At 38.3% G+C, this 13,768-nt stretch overlaps 1 protein-coding gene across 1 annotated transcript; it reads right to left on the reverse strand.

The window, feature by feature from the left end:
* Positions 1-1,803: 1,803 nt before the first annotated feature.
* tdp1 (tyrosyl-DNA phosphodiesterase 1) lies at positions 1,804-12,891 on the reverse strand. The gene is made up of 16 exons (XM_063468498.1): positions 12,764-12,891; positions 10,158-10,751; positions 9,251-9,294; positions 7,811-7,866; positions 7,509-7,605; positions 7,348-7,382; positions 6,517-6,609; positions 6,056-6,226; positions 5,516-5,594; positions 5,144-5,320; positions 4,678-4,726; positions 4,449-4,515; positions 3,175-3,282; positions 2,720-2,822; positions 2,509-2,614; positions 1,804-2,250 (listed from the first exon to the last, which is right to left on the reverse strand). Exons 2-16 carry the CDS (start codon positions 10,747-10,749, stop codon positions 2,177-2,179), a joined length of 1,851 nt encoding a protein of 616 aa, XP_063324568.1. The 5' UTR covers positions 10,750-10,751; positions 12,764-12,891; the 3' UTR covers positions 1,804-2,176.
* Between the last annotated feature and the right edge of the window lie 877 nt (positions 12,892-13,768).

Consider the following 13,768-nt stretch of genomic DNA (forward strand, 5'->3'; position numbering starts at 1 on the left):
TCTTGTTCACCTTCACACGGGTGAGAAGTTATGCTATATTTCCCCCTATGTTATGTAGTTTAACCAGTAACTTTATTAATCTTTCTAAACATAAAACCAAGCAACACAAAGCAACAGACAATCCACAAGATAGGTGAAGAAGAGAGTGCAGGCAGGGTGGAGTGGGTGTGACAGAAGAGTGAAAGGGAAGGTTTACAAGATGGTAATGAGAGCTGCTATGATGTATGGTTTGGAGACAGTACCACTAACAAAAAGACAGGAGGTGGCAGGAGTTGAAGATGCTAAGGTTTTCCCTTGGCGTGATCGGGAGGGACAAAATTAGAAATGAGTATGTCAGACTGACAGGTTGAGCTGCTTGGAGACAAAGTTAAAGAGGCAAGGCTGAGATGCCTTGAACATGTACAGAGCAGGAAGAGTGAATAAACTGGATAAAAGAGATGTTGAAGGTGGAGCTGCCAGGCAGCAGGAGAAAGAAAAGAGGATGACTAGAGGGCAGGTTCATGGATGTAGTGAAGGATGTAGTCTGATGTGACAGAGGAGAATGCTATGGATAGGGTGGAGGTAGCTGATCCACTGTGGCGAGACAAAAAATGAAGAAGAAATTTGAAACCCAGTAGAAGCTGAAAGTACAATCTTGCTTCTTGTTCTGTTTACACACTAGGGAGTACATCCCAATGTTTACATTCCCAATTGCAATTGTTTCTAAGCTGTAAAATAACTTTTTATACACCGAATCCTAATTTAACTCCTAATTCAGACCAGATACTCATTGTGTGAATTTACAGGTGTAGCGTATGCATTAACTCGTTTAGGAAACTTATTACAAATATAAAGAACATGGATCTACAGACTAAGCAGAAAGATTGAATTGGAAAGGATGTGCAGCCTAATAGAGATGGAAATGTACTAACAAATGGAGAGCGTGTCTTGAAAAGATGGAAGGAGTACTCTGAGGAGCTTATGAATGAAGAAAGAGAGAGAGAGAAGCCTGGACAAAGGATCAGGAATTATAGAGAATTAGAAAGAAGGGCAGATATGAAGAGGATGAAGAGTAGAAAGGCACTTGGTCCAGGTGACATACCTGTGAAGGTATTGAGATGTCTTGAAGAGAGAGCAGACATCTTTGACCAGATCACTTAACGCAATCTTGGAGAGTGAGGAGATGCCTTACTCCCCAAGACACTTCTTCCCCAGGAATGGAGAGGAAGTGTCCGATGCTGGAAAAGATGTGCAGAGCTGTAATATTTACTGTGGGATGAAGATGATGAGACGATGTTGGAAAGAGCTGTTGAAGCTAGGTTAAGAAAAAAAGGGTATTCAGACAGCAATGAATAGTTGCTTTTTAATGCACCCTGGGTTTTTAAAGATCTAGGGAAAAACATACTGTATTTGTATAGGTGCTAATTTGAGGTTTCTGGTAAATATGTTTAATTCTAACCAGTGTAAATATGTAGCGAGCTAACATTAAAACACATGAAAAAAAGCCATCTTGCTGAGATGAACTTACCCAAGTTAAAGAGAGAAAATGTGGTTGTGGCTCTTTCAAACTGCTTAATCAGTAATTAATTTACCCCAAGGGGTACATATATGGATATAATCATTAACCTGATAGTAAAAAAAAACCCACAAAGTGCTGTAAATCCCGACCACCAAGAATAGGAATGCGTGCAGATCTGCGATTAAAAACAAAAAACACGAGCCATTAATGTTCTCCCCAAATCCTATACAAGCTTTATCCTTTATGATATTACGAAGCAAACAAACTTATATCTTGAACATTTATGAATCTGTGCAACAGGTTTCACTTAAAAGGGATGTTTCATACAGAGCTGTCACTTTAAATTAAGTAAATTTACACAGAACCTCGCCCATTATGCCAAAATAAGATCACATCAGACCTCTCCTGGGATTCTAAATTGGAATTAGATATGAAGATTTATAACTCAAGCTATTTGAGAGCAACCTCTTATGTTTAAATCTTATTCTAATGCTGAAAAACAACAACTGACATTGCAAATACACAAATCTAACAATATTTTATTTATTGGTAGAAATCATATGAGTATATGGTACAGTATAAAAATATTTAGAAAAATGTTAATGACCACTAACAACTAAACACAGTAACTAACAGGTACAGACAGCAGACTTTCAAATGAGACGTGTGTGCGTGTGATCAGGAGGGAACCCAGATGTTGCCATGTGTGTCGGGAGCCTGGCTGTAAGGAATGTTCCAGATCCAAGGCTGATCTGAGAGCAAAGAAGGAAAAGAGTGAAGTAAAATTCAAAGTGTTGATACTTTGATTTACCAGATAAAAAGGAACATTATGCAGGACATAGAGCCAGGACTGGTGGGTGCTAGATCCATACTGATAGTGTTTTCAGAAACTATTAATGTGGATGAAAACACGCAAAAACCTCTAGGACTAAAAACAAATACGTCAACGTTGAAGTATTGAAAACTACAGTTCCTGGAGTCTGGTTCCAAAGCCAGAAAACACCCTGTACCTTTAGTAGTGTAGGATGTAGGGGGGAGATCGAACGGCACAGGGAAACCCGAGAAGGACGCAGAGACCGGAAATGGATTTCTGTCAACAGAGAATGTCTTCATGCCCTGTAGGGAGACATCCATCATGTTACTACACATCACGTCTTTTATAATAATGATAAAGGCAATAGAAAATTTTTTCTTCACAATTAAATTGTATGTTGCTCTTACAAAGGCGGACGGCAGATAGAGGACTCCCAGCTCATACGAACGCACCATCATCTGAGTGTTGTTCTTCTCTAGCGCACCCCATGCTGCCTTGGAGAGATTCGCACTGAAACCCACCAAAGACACAAAGTGAAACTTTTTATTACAGCTCAGGCGACCAGGAAATGATCAGACTAATGCCAAACACAATAATACAACACAAAATGCAACCATTACACAAGAATATGTTATCACTGATTATAGAAAACAGAACAACTAATTTTATCAAACACATAGTTGTATTACTAATTATATAAACACAGGAAAAGATAACTATAAACGCATACAACTCTTAATTCTGCAACCCACAAGAAAAGCGTATTTCTAGTCTTGCATGAAAATGTAATTCTGCCTGTTTTAGCAGTAAATGCTATATAAGAAATAAAAGAACAGATGCAAAGACACACACTAACACAAACCTTGTGACAAGGAACCAGGCAAGCTGAGAGTAATCTTGAGATGCCCTCATGTATGTCTTGATATGTGGCATGGCGTGACTCCTCCCTGTTGCTTCTGCCTTCCAGCGGCTAAAAACAGCCACACACAAGAATCCACGGATCACTTAAAAGATGTGTGCAAACTGTACCAAACTCTTTTGGATACAGGAACTGGTTTTATTTTGTTGTATTTATCCGCGACACCTTAAAGGCCGGTCCATGAAAATATTGTTGGACATAAACCGGTTTGTGGCGCAAAAAAGGTTGGGGACCGCTGTTCTAAAACATACAGAGAACGCCAAGAAGCAAAAGTCAAGGCCTAGTTACGGCCCACCTCATGCATGGAATAACAAATATAACCCAAAAGATAACAGAACAAACCATATGTGGCCATCACTTCAATGTTTTTCCTGTTTTTGGGAATGTTATGTTATGCCTAATCTAAATACATTTTCTCACATCTCAATAATTGCCTTAATAGGCAAATCCCAGCGTTTCTGCTAGACCTGAAAAACCATTATAACTCTGGTCATTTAGCTGTGTTAGCTGATCACTGCTCTTAAAGTACAGCTGCTCAGCAGCAGCTCTGAAACTTCTAGACTTCAGGCTTTCCACCTCATTAAAATCTCAACTAAAAAACTTTTCCACTACCAAATTTCAGACTAGCCCCAACTTCAAGATTATGATTTGTGTGCAGTATTGACCACGTCTTTAGATCAAATATTGGGTTTAAATGTTTCTCATTTGTTTAAAGAGTTTAGTAATGTTAAATTATTAAAACTGTTTTTAAGCACCTCAGTCTGTTCATCTGTTTTAATTTCTCCCCGATGTTCTTCAACACTGTAGTTGCCATCTGTTGTGTTTGTGCTACAGTAATAAATTGTGGTCCCATATGCACACTGAAATTAGATACAAGCTGATCATCTTAGATAATTCTTTAGTCCAAGCCAACTGTTTATTTAAACTGGTATGTGCAGTGAGTTATTTGGAATCAGCTGCACTATTTGCTTTCGTTCTGGTGCTCCTGAACTTCTCTGATTCTTCTGAGCTGTGTTTGTTTTTTTGCTTTTATTTACTGATTTGTTCTGATTTGTGATCAACCTGAAAGATTCTGTGTTAAAAACAGATGTGACAATGAACAAAAAAAAAAAAAAAAGGGGGGGGGGGGGGGACTGCAATCATACTTGCACACTAGAAGTGACTGATTACTGCTGCACCCTAACAGCAGGACTGAATTTTGCTTTGGTAGAACTTACTGAAAGTAAGAATGGAGCCAAAGTTGTTTCTGAGCTGTCTGGATACTGTAGGGAAGAGAGCCTCCAGCTGGAGGACAAACATGTTTAGATTACAAGTAAATTCACAATAACAAAAACAGAAATATTTAAAAGCGCAAATTGAAAATACTAAAATTAAAAGTATTCTGAAAAAGTTTTGTTTTTAAATGAATTATACTGTATTTGAAATGTGAGTAAAAAGAATATTTACCTGGATATCCCTCTAAACTCGTCCTCACATCTTCTACTGATGGATAAAGCTGCAAAAGAAGGTCCCATTAAAAAACTTGTTTTAGAAATATAGAGCTTTGTAACTTTTAATAAACTGTTGTCAAACATAGCAATTGCCTAGTAATTATTAATGCTAAAGAACACAAAAGTCATAAAGCTAAGTGGCTCAATAATGCAAGCTGGAGAAATATCTTCTCAAAGTTTTCTAACAAAAGGAACGACTGGAAGTAAGAGTGGAACAACAAAACCCTGAATATATACGAAGTGGGCAACTGCTTGATTGAGTATTTAGTGCTAAAGTTTTCAAATATATAAGGAAAAAAAAGTCTGAAAACCTGAGTGAAAAAGTTTCCTGTCTTAATAAACTCAGTGACTACATCAGCAGACAGTTCTTTTAAATCTGATCATGCAGCAAACAGCATTATCTTTGTTGTAGTTGGACAGACCAAGTGCATAGGAGGGTCTGGGCGAAGAGAGGATTTCCCTAGTGTGGTCAGGGTGCGCTGAAATTCCCCCGCCAACCACTTAGATTTATCCAATCCCATAGAGCCGATGCTGGAAAACTGGCCAATCACTGGCCACCTTTCCTCGCCAGGAATAGGATTTGTGTGCTTGTACAACAGCTTAAAAACAAACAAACAAAAAAACAGAAGAAGGGAAAATCCAGTCATATGTTTTGCATATTTTAGCCATTTTCCTTCTAATCATTTGCATTTTGCAGAAAATTATCTATTCTCTCTACATTATAACCCAACTTTTTAAAAGCAACACCTCAGTGGTGATATAGTCACACAGTAAAGTTGAAGGGAAATCTTTACCTTCCTCAGCCTCAGGTGGCCCCAGCGCTCCATATCTGAACCTACATATCTTCCTGGGGTTGAGCCAACTAAATATACCCTGATAACAGAAGACAAAGGTAGAACAAACTGTAATCCGGGCGTTATTGCACTGATTATATTGTTCTGTCTCTTTGCATTTCAAAAAATAAGATAAGAGGGTATAAGATAAGATCGGATACATTGTCAGAGCTAGGAAGCTTCTTCGTTACAGAAACCAAAACTTAAACTACTTATAATAAAAATTAAACTTATACTCCCAGCCACTTCATTTCATTTATTTCACAAACTGCTGCTCTACTGGGATTTTCCCTCACAGCCATCTTTTTCAGCTTTATAGAGAATGATCCAAAAATGAAAAAAAATATCCAGTGACTGGCAGTTTAAAAAAAAAAAAGCCTTGTTGGTGCTAGAGGTCAGAGCAGAAAGACCCCAGACTGCTTTGAGTTGGTAAAAAGGCATCAGTAACTCAAATAGCCACTTGTTACAACCATGAAATACAGAAGAGCATCTTGTGTATACCTGGTCTCTGACAGGTCATGCTCTTTGATTCTCTGGATCCATTCTTCAAGTTCTGGAGCGCGGTACGATGCCAGATACTCCAGCAGGTCCCTCTTAAAGAAGGTGGGCGACTCACCAGCGCTTGCACTGCTTTCCTTTGGTAACCGAGGGAACAGAGGGCTCATCCACATCCTAGGTTGGGAAAAACTGATTTAAGGACATTTTCACAACCAAGCGAAACATTTAATCACAATATGATTATTATTTATGAGTCTCTATACTTTTAAAGTGGCTCATAAGAAGTAGGGCTAGTAGTCTAACTTGCAGACTCCAAACCCTTCTTGAACTAGAAGGGCTCTTTTTCTCTGGCGATAAACCACATTGCTACCAAGCTGCATCAAATTTGGCTTGGTAGTCTTCCCATGTCCTTGATAACAGACAAACAAACCACAACGACAACAATAAATAAAGAATAGACGTACCCTTGTGTTTTCTGGTACCAGTCAGCTCTGATGAGATTAGAGGTCAAAATGATGACTCTGAAGCCTTCCTCATACCACAGCAACATCATTTTCCTGATGACACACAGCAATACAATACAACAAAGAGCAAGCTAAAAGGCCTGTAATATCTGCAATGTGGATCATATAAACGTAAACATAGTTTCAATGGACTGTTTGCAGTCTTGTGAAAAGTCACGCCCTGATTAAGTAGCTTGTAAAACCACTTTCAGCAGCAATGACTTAAAGTATTTTTTTTCTGTATGACTTTATCGGTCTTTCACATCATCATATCTCACACCATCTTTACTTTAGTGTTTATCGCAGAGCTTTTAATACCACATAGAATAGAATTTAATACAATTTCTGACAAGAAAACAGCCAAAATGACAACAATGATGCAAAGCCTGATATGGTTACATAACAGTCATGCTAGTTTGTAGTCAATAAATTTAGATTGACTTTTTATGCTCATTTACAGATGTAAATGAGCATAAAAAGTCAATCTAAATTTTTTATGCTTAAATGTTTTATTTTATTCTTCTAGGGTAGCTTTGCATGACTCACATTCATTTTGTGTATAAAACAAACGGTTTTAGCTCTTTCCTCTTTAAAACAACTTTCTTCTTATTGATTTTTCCTCACAAACAAAAGCACAGCAGCTGTGTGGGGCTTCTATGCTTACAACCTGGCTCTGTATAATGTCATAGACATTGGAAAAAAAACAGTTTGAAATGGAGTGTAGATAGGTGATCCAAAGCCTAAGGCTTTAGATTGCTCTCAGCACCCCTTTTAGACATCAACAATGCTTACGTATGGTGAGTTCCAAAAGCAATGTCCAGCTTGGCCTGCGAAAATTAAAAAATTATTACAAATAAAAACATTAGCTCAACCTAAACGGCAATCCAAAGTGGACATAATATCAACCATTTCCCTTTGATAAACAGCTGTTTCCTGTGTGGGCCAGCCTGTACCTGGCAGAAGCGCACATGTGGAAAGGGCTGAGCCTGCTGGATGAGTCGAGCTTTGGCCTCCCTCTTATCACCATGTACGATCAGAACTGGGCGATCCCTGAAAACATAAACACAGAGTTTAGCTTTCCCTGCACCATTACCTTCGTCCACCCCAGTGTACCTTTCACTGCTCAATGGTCTGACTCATTCCTCTCATTTTACTGTGATTTTTAAGTTAATAACGTTTTTTTAAATATGGACATCATCAGACCTGAGATCTGGGAGTTATAGTACAGTGACAGGAAAGAAGAAGCAGAACTTACCTAAACTCTGATGGGTACTGCTTCACCATCCAGGCAATATCAAAGCAATAGTTAAACTATAAAGAAAGAGAGTGGAGTTTATAGCCATACTTTTACTTCTTTGCAAAGTTTTTCACCTGACACATGAAAAGTAAAGTCATCAAATTCATCCTTAGGGATCTGTCGCATGTTTTATTGTAACCCATCCAACAGCTGCTGTTTACCACATATTTCATCTCCATGATGAATTACCGCATACACAGTCTGGAGACCAGGGCTGTGGTTGGCTAATCGGGTTTGTTTAGGAAGGATCCTAACTGAGTTACATGAGGCATACATCTGAAGGCATTAAGAGCCAGTTGCATTTTCTAAGAGCTTAAGAAATGTGTGTCAACACCTCCTTTATCAGCTCCTTAGGCAAAGAACACACTGGACCATCGCTTATGAAAGGATAGAGGATAACATCATTTCACAATTTACCATCAGTCACCAGCATGACTGATAAGTTATGTTGGTGACCTAGATAGAAATTAATAGTGTGTTTTCAGTTTTGTTCATAAACTGCTGATATGTTTTAAGCCTTTAACGGCAGCCTGTTAAACCCACAGGTGAGCTATGAACATTAAGCTGCTGTAATAAAATCTGCTTCTCAAGAAGTTATGATCTTGCGTCAAGAGCGTAGATTTTTATATATAATAATAAGATATACTTTCTATTATATTTAAAGTGCATTAGTTCTGCCCTCAGCTAATGCAGTGCAATATTTTGACTTCAGACTTCACAGGAAGTCTGAAGGAAGCTTTAATAAAAACAGGAGTTACACTGGAACCATCCCACTGGGATGTGAAAACAGGAGTGGACAGGATGAGCAAATAATCTCAACGTGGCAAACATTTCATTTCACTTTATAGCCTGTTTCTTCCACAACACCTACTGTCATATTATTAAGCAGGTTTTTGTAAGCGCAGTTGGATTCTCTGATCACCACAGTTGTTTTTCCCCCCCAACTCCTTATGAATTCTCCCCCACACATCTTCCCTGGACTTCATTTTCCACTGAGGTCAAGGGAAAGTGATTTGGAAAATACACAGGGGTAAAATTTTTCAGAAGCCCAGTAATCTCTGTTTCGGTCTGAACACAGTGGATGAGAGAAATGATTTCCAACCTTTCACTAGAAAGAATAACATATGTACAGAAAGGTAAACATTTTTAAAAAAAAAATGTTTTTGAGGCTTTTTTGGAGTTTTGTAGGAGATGTGAATTTAACAGGAAGTCAAGCAGACATGCATTTTTTTGATTTGCTGCCCTTTTTTCTGAGTGGACTTTTCTTTTGAGAAAGTGGATTGCCATGTGTGAACTATCAGGGATAGATTGTTGTTGCTTTTTGTTTGTTTTATCACTGTTGTTTAAAATAAAAACATCTGTGGAAAAAAAAAAGAAGGCATAATTATTTTTACTCACCTGAACCGATTCTTTCAAGGTGCCAAATAATGGGGAAAGAATGTCTAAATAAAAGGAAAAAAAGTTTGGATTATAAGTTAAAGCCAAACCATTAAGCCTGAGGAGGTTGCAGCAGAGACATTTCCAAGGGGAAATCACAAAAACAGGGGAAGTGAAACTAAAACCAAGGTTTCAAGAGCTGAGCCGCAAATGGCAAATATAACTGCCAGTTTCCCTTTTTTGTTGTTTTCCTTTGCTCGTAGCATTGTTCGTTGTGCCTTTGACAAAGAATTGGTCACTTAGCAGATGGCTGCTCTCTTGGGTCTGCCAGATGTTGCTTCCTTTTAAAAAGGGAAGATGTTTTATCTCCCTGATGTTTGCAAATGACTGCTGAAATGGGATAACTGGACTTCTCGCTACATTACTCTAAGGTCTTCACCACAAAGGATAAAGCGCTTTAAAATGGTCATTTTTGTGAATTGGAACTGACACACAAACAAGACTAGTTTGAGTCTACATACTGCCACACAGCCATGAAATTCTCACCACAGAATGCAAGAACTAAGTCCTTGGATCCAGAAGTATGTGGTTGTGGATTAGTTTGTGATTATGTCATTGAAAACATCGAGACAATGGTTTTTAATTTTTCCTATTTCCATTTGATATGTATATAAAAAAAATACCATCTCACCATGGTAAAGAAAGGTTCAAAAAAGTTATTGCATCCACTCCTAAACTTTTTCAAATAAATCCATAACTGTCTGAGTAAACCTGCTAACAAACAGAGGGGAAAAACAAACCAATCACATAAGCTCTTTGGTGAAGGTAATAAAATGAAATAAAAAAAACTTTCCCTGCTAGTTTGAAAGCTCTAACCGGTAACCTGTCTCTTCACCAGTGTCTGAAGCTTTGTTCTTTCTAAACTCACCCCGGATATGCAGAGCGCCATTGTTGTACTTCTTTTCCAGTCCTGTGACTTTGTTGAGGTAAAACCTGTAGGTGTCGTTTAGTGGAGGAAGATGAGATTCAAAGAAGTCATCGGGCTCATCGATGTAGTAAAGTCGGCCGTGAGGACTTGGAGGACGCTCGCTCTCCACCTTTGGCTTCTTTGTTTTGGGGTTTGGAGGCGCCTTCTTTGGCAAGTCACTCAGACTCTTTCCCTTCACCTCTCCATCATCTTCATCACTATCAGAGAGAGCCCAGCCCGTGCTATCTGATGCCACTTTCTTGCGTTTTCCAGCCAGTGAAGGGCTGGTTTCATACTTCACTGGATTTAACTGGTTCTTAGCGGCTGACTGCCTGGCTTCTGAGCCAACAGCGAGAGAGGACACCGGTGGTTTGGCCGGCTCTGGTTTCACCTCCACGGGTGGTGATGGAGTAGCAGATCGGTAGGAACTGTGACTGGACTCAGTGGGTTGACGGGAACCAGATGTTGCAGTCCCTGAAGGAGGAAGAGCCTCATCGTCATCATCATCACTGCTGGAGATGGTCCACTTGCCGTGCTGACTGTCCTGAGACATGCCTGAATCATAAAAACAGAGAAGCCAAGTCTATGTCACACACAGAGACACAAATAGCTGAAACATCCACTTTGATCTTCCTTTATAAACATATAATCTATGAAATTGGCAGTAATTATACAATTTCAAGTGAAGCTTAAAGAATTTTAGAAATCTAGTGGGAATCATTACTGACAATGACAATGGTTTGCAACTGAGCAAGAGTCTTTATTTTGCCTTATCTACACTACTGGGCAAAATTCTTGAGCCATCCCTGATTTCTTTATATTTTGCTTCCAATGGAGCCAAACCCCCTTGTAATTTTTTACGAATTGAGCAATACTCCTCCAGACTCTCTAAAGGTGTTTTAAAGTTTTTGTTTTTCACTCTTCTTCATCCAGTCTTTGTACCTGACCATGCTTAGAGGAATGGTTAAGCGACTGATCCATGAGTCACTTAAGCACATAAGAGCACATAATTTAAGGAATGAGCGAATGCTGTATCTACACATTACAAACAACTTAGCAATAGAACAAATATTAAACTGTATCTTTCAGCACTTTGTTACTGCCACCTATTCACAAAAACACAGAATTTACTCCCATTTCTTTAGTTTAATCTATAAAAAATGCCAAAGATAGCAGCTTGACAGGCATGAAATAGTATTATTTCATGAACAAGAACTATTCCAAAGAACTATTACCCAAAAACCTGGGATATCTCAGCATAGTGTGCAGAGTGTTCTTAAAGAAAAATGAGGAAACTGGACAAGGGGAGGATAAAAGAAGAAGTAGCAGGTCTATAATTCTATTTGCAGTAGACGAACAGTATCTAAAAATAAATCCCTTAAAAAAAATTAAAAAAAAAAAAACCCAGGAAAAACAGAAAAAGGCCAGACACAGGCCCCGAGAAATGTATCTGGACCCTCGGGTGATCCATCTATTCACTGTGTTCACTCAAGCCTCATCATAAATGGTCTCAGCCTAAGGGTGGCTGTCACGAAGCCATTCTTGAGGAAGGGAAATAGGAAGAAAAAAAATACACAGGAACTGTACTGAAAATCAGTGGCAACAGGTCTGTGTAGAGAAGAAGTCAGTGAGTATCTACAGCATCTGTAAAACACAGTGGAGGCTCTGCAGTGGTTTGAGGCAGCATTTCAGTAGTGTCAGGTATCTTGTCAACACGGATGGAATTATGAACGGAGAAAAATACCATCAGATTTCGATCCAGCATGCAATACCATCTGGAAATCATCCGATTGACATCAGCTTCTTTTTGTTCCGCATGACAATGATCCTAAACACACTGTCAGTACACTACAGTAAAAGTATACCTGGATATAAAAACACGCAATAAAGGACATTAATTGGCCTTCCTAGAGCCTGGACCTCAACATTATTGAAGCAGTGTGGGATCAATTTGAGAGAAAATAGAACAAAATGCAGCCAGCATTAAAAGAAGAGCTTTGAGTGTTTGTTTCTGAAGACTGTTTAAAGAAAAGACAAGAACGCTTGCCGAAAGAGTTCAGGGTGTGCTGAAGAATTAAGATAGAAGAATAAAAAATATTGACTTTCACGCTCATTAGATTTTACAAACTCCACCGTTGCCTTATACGCTGCATTTACATCCAGGTGTTTCAATTAATCGCTCTACCTATTTCCCATTTCACTAGCAAAATATATAAATAATATTAATAATAATGAAGATTAAAAAAAAAACCGAGGGGTGGGTCCAAAATCGATATACAGTACTGTAAATAAAGACAAATAAAAAAAAAACATAAATAAATAACAGTACAGAGAGTGCATTTCCTGTGATCACACTGTTGTATTAAAAACAGGTAAAAGCAGGCCTCATGCAGTCGTGCAAAACACCACGATCAGACTAAATATTTGGCTGGCATAAGAATGAATAAGTGCATAAATTCACACAGCAGAGAAAGCAAGACGGCATTTATGAATCAACAGTGCAGAGGTGTGCAGACTGTGGCTGAAAGCGGCACTGCTGTACTGAACGAATGCACTCCTTGTTTTACCGGATCAGATCAATGCGCAGTGGCGCGGGTTGTTTCTGCTGGAAGAACAGACTCTTATCAATCCACCGTTACCAAACTTTACACAAAACATCCATAAAGAGAAACCACGGTGCAGGAGAATCACAAGCAGTGCGAGTCCGTGTGGAAACTTGCGCTCTGTCTTTTAGTTCCGCCATAAGGACCGGATCCAGATGCAAAAGAGTTACAGGTAATGCATGTTGTAGGTACCAAAGATTGTTTGAGGTTCATTAATTTTTCTTAGTTAACAATAAAAACCTGCCTGAATACGTTTCTCACCTGTGACTGTGTATAGATGGTTCTGTTTTGTATGAGGTGCCAAAATTACTGTTACTGCAATCCAGAAATGCAAAAGTCACTTATACCTATTTATTTGTCAAGTGTGGATTGGTTTAAAGTCTTTCCATACAAAAAAATGAAGTGCAGATAAAACATAACAGAAATACACTAATATTTCAGTGAGATATAAAGTTAAAGCTAAATGATCAAGGATTAGCCAGTTAATGCAAACTTGAAGCACTGTTTAAGGTTTAAGTATTGTAATTATTCTTTGATAACAACGTTAGTCGGCATGTTAGAAAAGACAGACCCTGCACAGGCCTAGAACTGAAATGTCGGTATGTAAAGATGAAAAAGAAAAACATGAAAAATTGTATTGAACAGAAACTATTATACATATTAACATCAATATAACATTAAAATAATTTTATGGGTCATATTTCCTGCAAAAATACCAATTTGCTTCATCTTCTTGACCTTAGAGTTATTAATGAAAGTCAAGAGAATTGCAAAAGGGTTGATAAGATACAAACTGTGAAGGTGCGACTTTTGGCTCTTGGTAAATCTTCATAGTCTTTTAAAGTTTTACAACTCAAACAACTAATTTAATTAAATCATCATGACAGGGCCTGCAATATAACAGACATATAGATAGGAATCAAATTAATTAATATTAAAGGAATTAAATTATTCATCCAAGTAGTAGAC

Source organism: Pelmatolapia mariae, linkage group LG1, assembly GCF_036321145.2.
Source record: "Pelmatolapia mariae isolate MD_Pm_ZW linkage group LG1, Pm_UMD_F_2, whole genome shotgun sequence".
Classification (NCBI taxonomy): Eukaryota; Metazoa; Chordata; class Actinopteri; order Cichliformes; family Cichlidae; genus Pelmatolapia; species Pelmatolapia mariae.

Excerpts from the sequence above, each read along its gene's own strand:
- tdp1 (XM_063468498.1), bottom strand. The coding sequence starts at position 10,749 with ATGTCTCAGGACAGTCAGCACGGCAAGTGGACCATCTCCAGCAGTGAT. Across the intron at positions 5,595-6,055 it reads CATGACCTGTCAGAGACCAG|GGTATATTTAGTTGGCTCAA; the intron begins GTATACACAAGA and ends TTCTGTTATCAG. Across the intron at positions 4,727-5,143 it reads CAGACCCTCCTATGCACTTG|CTTTATCCATCAGTAGAAGA; the intron begins GTCTGTCCAACT and ends CTTCTTTTGCAG.